General features: G+C 44.6%; 1 protein-coding gene across 2 annotated transcripts in view; it reads right to left on the reverse strand.

Annotated features, from left to right (window-relative positions):
- Positions 1-1817, reverse strand: part of jam3b (junctional adhesion molecule 3b) — a 94357-nt gene that overhangs the window by 30310 nt on the left and 62230 nt on the right. For both annotated transcript variants that reach the window (XM_043676761.1, XM_043676760.1), the window contains one exon: positions 207-409. In XM_043676761.1, the coding sequence (XP_043532696.1) occupies positions 207-409 (203 nt within the window). The remainder of the gene's footprint in view (positions 1-206; positions 410-1817) is intronic.

Consider the following 1817-nt stretch of genomic DNA (forward strand, 5'->3'; position numbering starts at 1 on the left):
AAAGAGAAAAAAGAGAGAGAGAGAGAGAGAGAGAGAGAGAGAGAGAACGAGAACACGCGCGCTTGGGAGCCAATGATAAGTGTATTAATATGCATTGTCACGTTTCATCCAACGAACAAACAAGTCTGGCATATTTCAAATCTGACAAATGTTATGTCCATTACAGGATTAGTAATGCAGCTATATTAAAAAATATGAATAAATACCAGAGTTCCTGCAGTGGAGTCTATTTTGTAAGAAGAATTACGAAACTTTAAATTTGATTTTGGGTCATCTGGAACTGGGTCACCATTTCTGTACCAAATATATTTGGATGGTGGATAGCCTTCATTTTCATTACATGTCAAAACTGCAGTCTTCCCCACTGGCACGGATTTAGGTACAGTACATTGTGGTGTAATTGGTCTCACTGTGGGCAAGCAAACAGGTTAGGGGAGTTTATACTTCGTGCAGAACATGTACTTAGTAAAATTTCAACACAAAATTCATATATTTAAAACTTTGTCCATGTTCAGGAGTACCTAATTTATGTAATCTATAGTGTATCTTACCTCAAGCACTATTTTAATCTAACGTGAATCCATGTGCAATGTGAGTTGGTAAATGGCATAAAGCCTGTTTGACACTTAAGATCAGGAATCACAACCGCGGCAACAATATACTTACTCAGATACTAAATGTGTTTAGCTTCAGTAGCATTACAGGAACAAAATGTTTCCCTTCTAACTTACTCATCTGTTATCTGTTCAGTTATATCAATGTTTTGCATTTTCATTAAGAATAAATCCAACATTTTGCATCAAACAATCTTAGAGTTTTTGCATATCGTCAATACAAGAATTTGCAATATATAGATGTACAGTTACACGTATATTTCTGAGAATACATATGCTGCTCTCTAACACCTGCATTTTATGTTATCTGCCATCTTCTAGCAATTCCAAACAACAATAACCTACCAAAATAAAGTAGCAAAGGCACTTGGGTGCTTAGTAACATCTGGATCAGTGGTGCTGGAAGAGCACAGCAGTTCAGGCAACATCCAACGAGCAGTGAAATCGACGTTTCGGGCAAAAGCCCTTCATCAGGAATAAAGGCAGTGAGCCTGAAGCGTGGAGAGATAAGCTAGGGGAGGGTGGGGGTGGGGAGAGAGTAACATATGGGTGAGTGGGGGAAGGAGATGAAGGTGATAGGTCAGGGAGGAGAGGGTAGAGTGGATAGATGGAAAAGGAGCAAGCCAGGTCGGACAAGTCCGGACAAGTCATGGGGACATTGCTGAGCTGGAAGTTTGAAACTAGGATGAGGTGGGGGAAGGGGAAATGAGGAAGCTGTTGAAGTCCACATTGATGCCCTGGGGTTGAAGTATTCCGAGGCGGAAGATGAGGCGTTCTTCCTCCAGGCGTCTGGTAGTGAGGGAGCAGTGGTGAAGGAGGCCCGGGACCTCCATGTCCTCGGCCGAGTGGGAGGGGGAGTTGAAATGTTGGGCCACGGGGCGGTGTGGTTAATTGGTGTCTCGGAGATGTTCCCTAAAGCGCTCTGCTAGGAGGCGCCCAGTCTCCCCAATGTAGAGGAGACCGCATCGGGAGCAACGGATACAATAAATGATATTATTAGTGGATGTGCAGGTAAAACTTTGATGGATGTGGAAGGCTCCTTTAGGGCCTTGGATAGAGGTGAGGGAGGTGGTGTGGGCACAGGTTTTACAGTTCCTGCGGTGGCAGGGGAAAGTGCCAGGATGGGAGGGTGGGTCGTGGGGGGTGTGGACCTGACCAGGTAGTCACGGAGGGAACGGTCTTTGCGGAAGGCGGAAAGGGGTG

This window comes from Chiloscyllium plagiosum, chromosome 35, assembly GCF_004010195.1.
Source record: "Chiloscyllium plagiosum isolate BGI_BamShark_2017 chromosome 35, ASM401019v2, whole genome shotgun sequence".
NCBI classification, from domain to species: Eukaryota; Metazoa; Chordata; class Chondrichthyes; order Orectolobiformes; family Hemiscylliidae; genus Chiloscyllium; species Chiloscyllium plagiosum.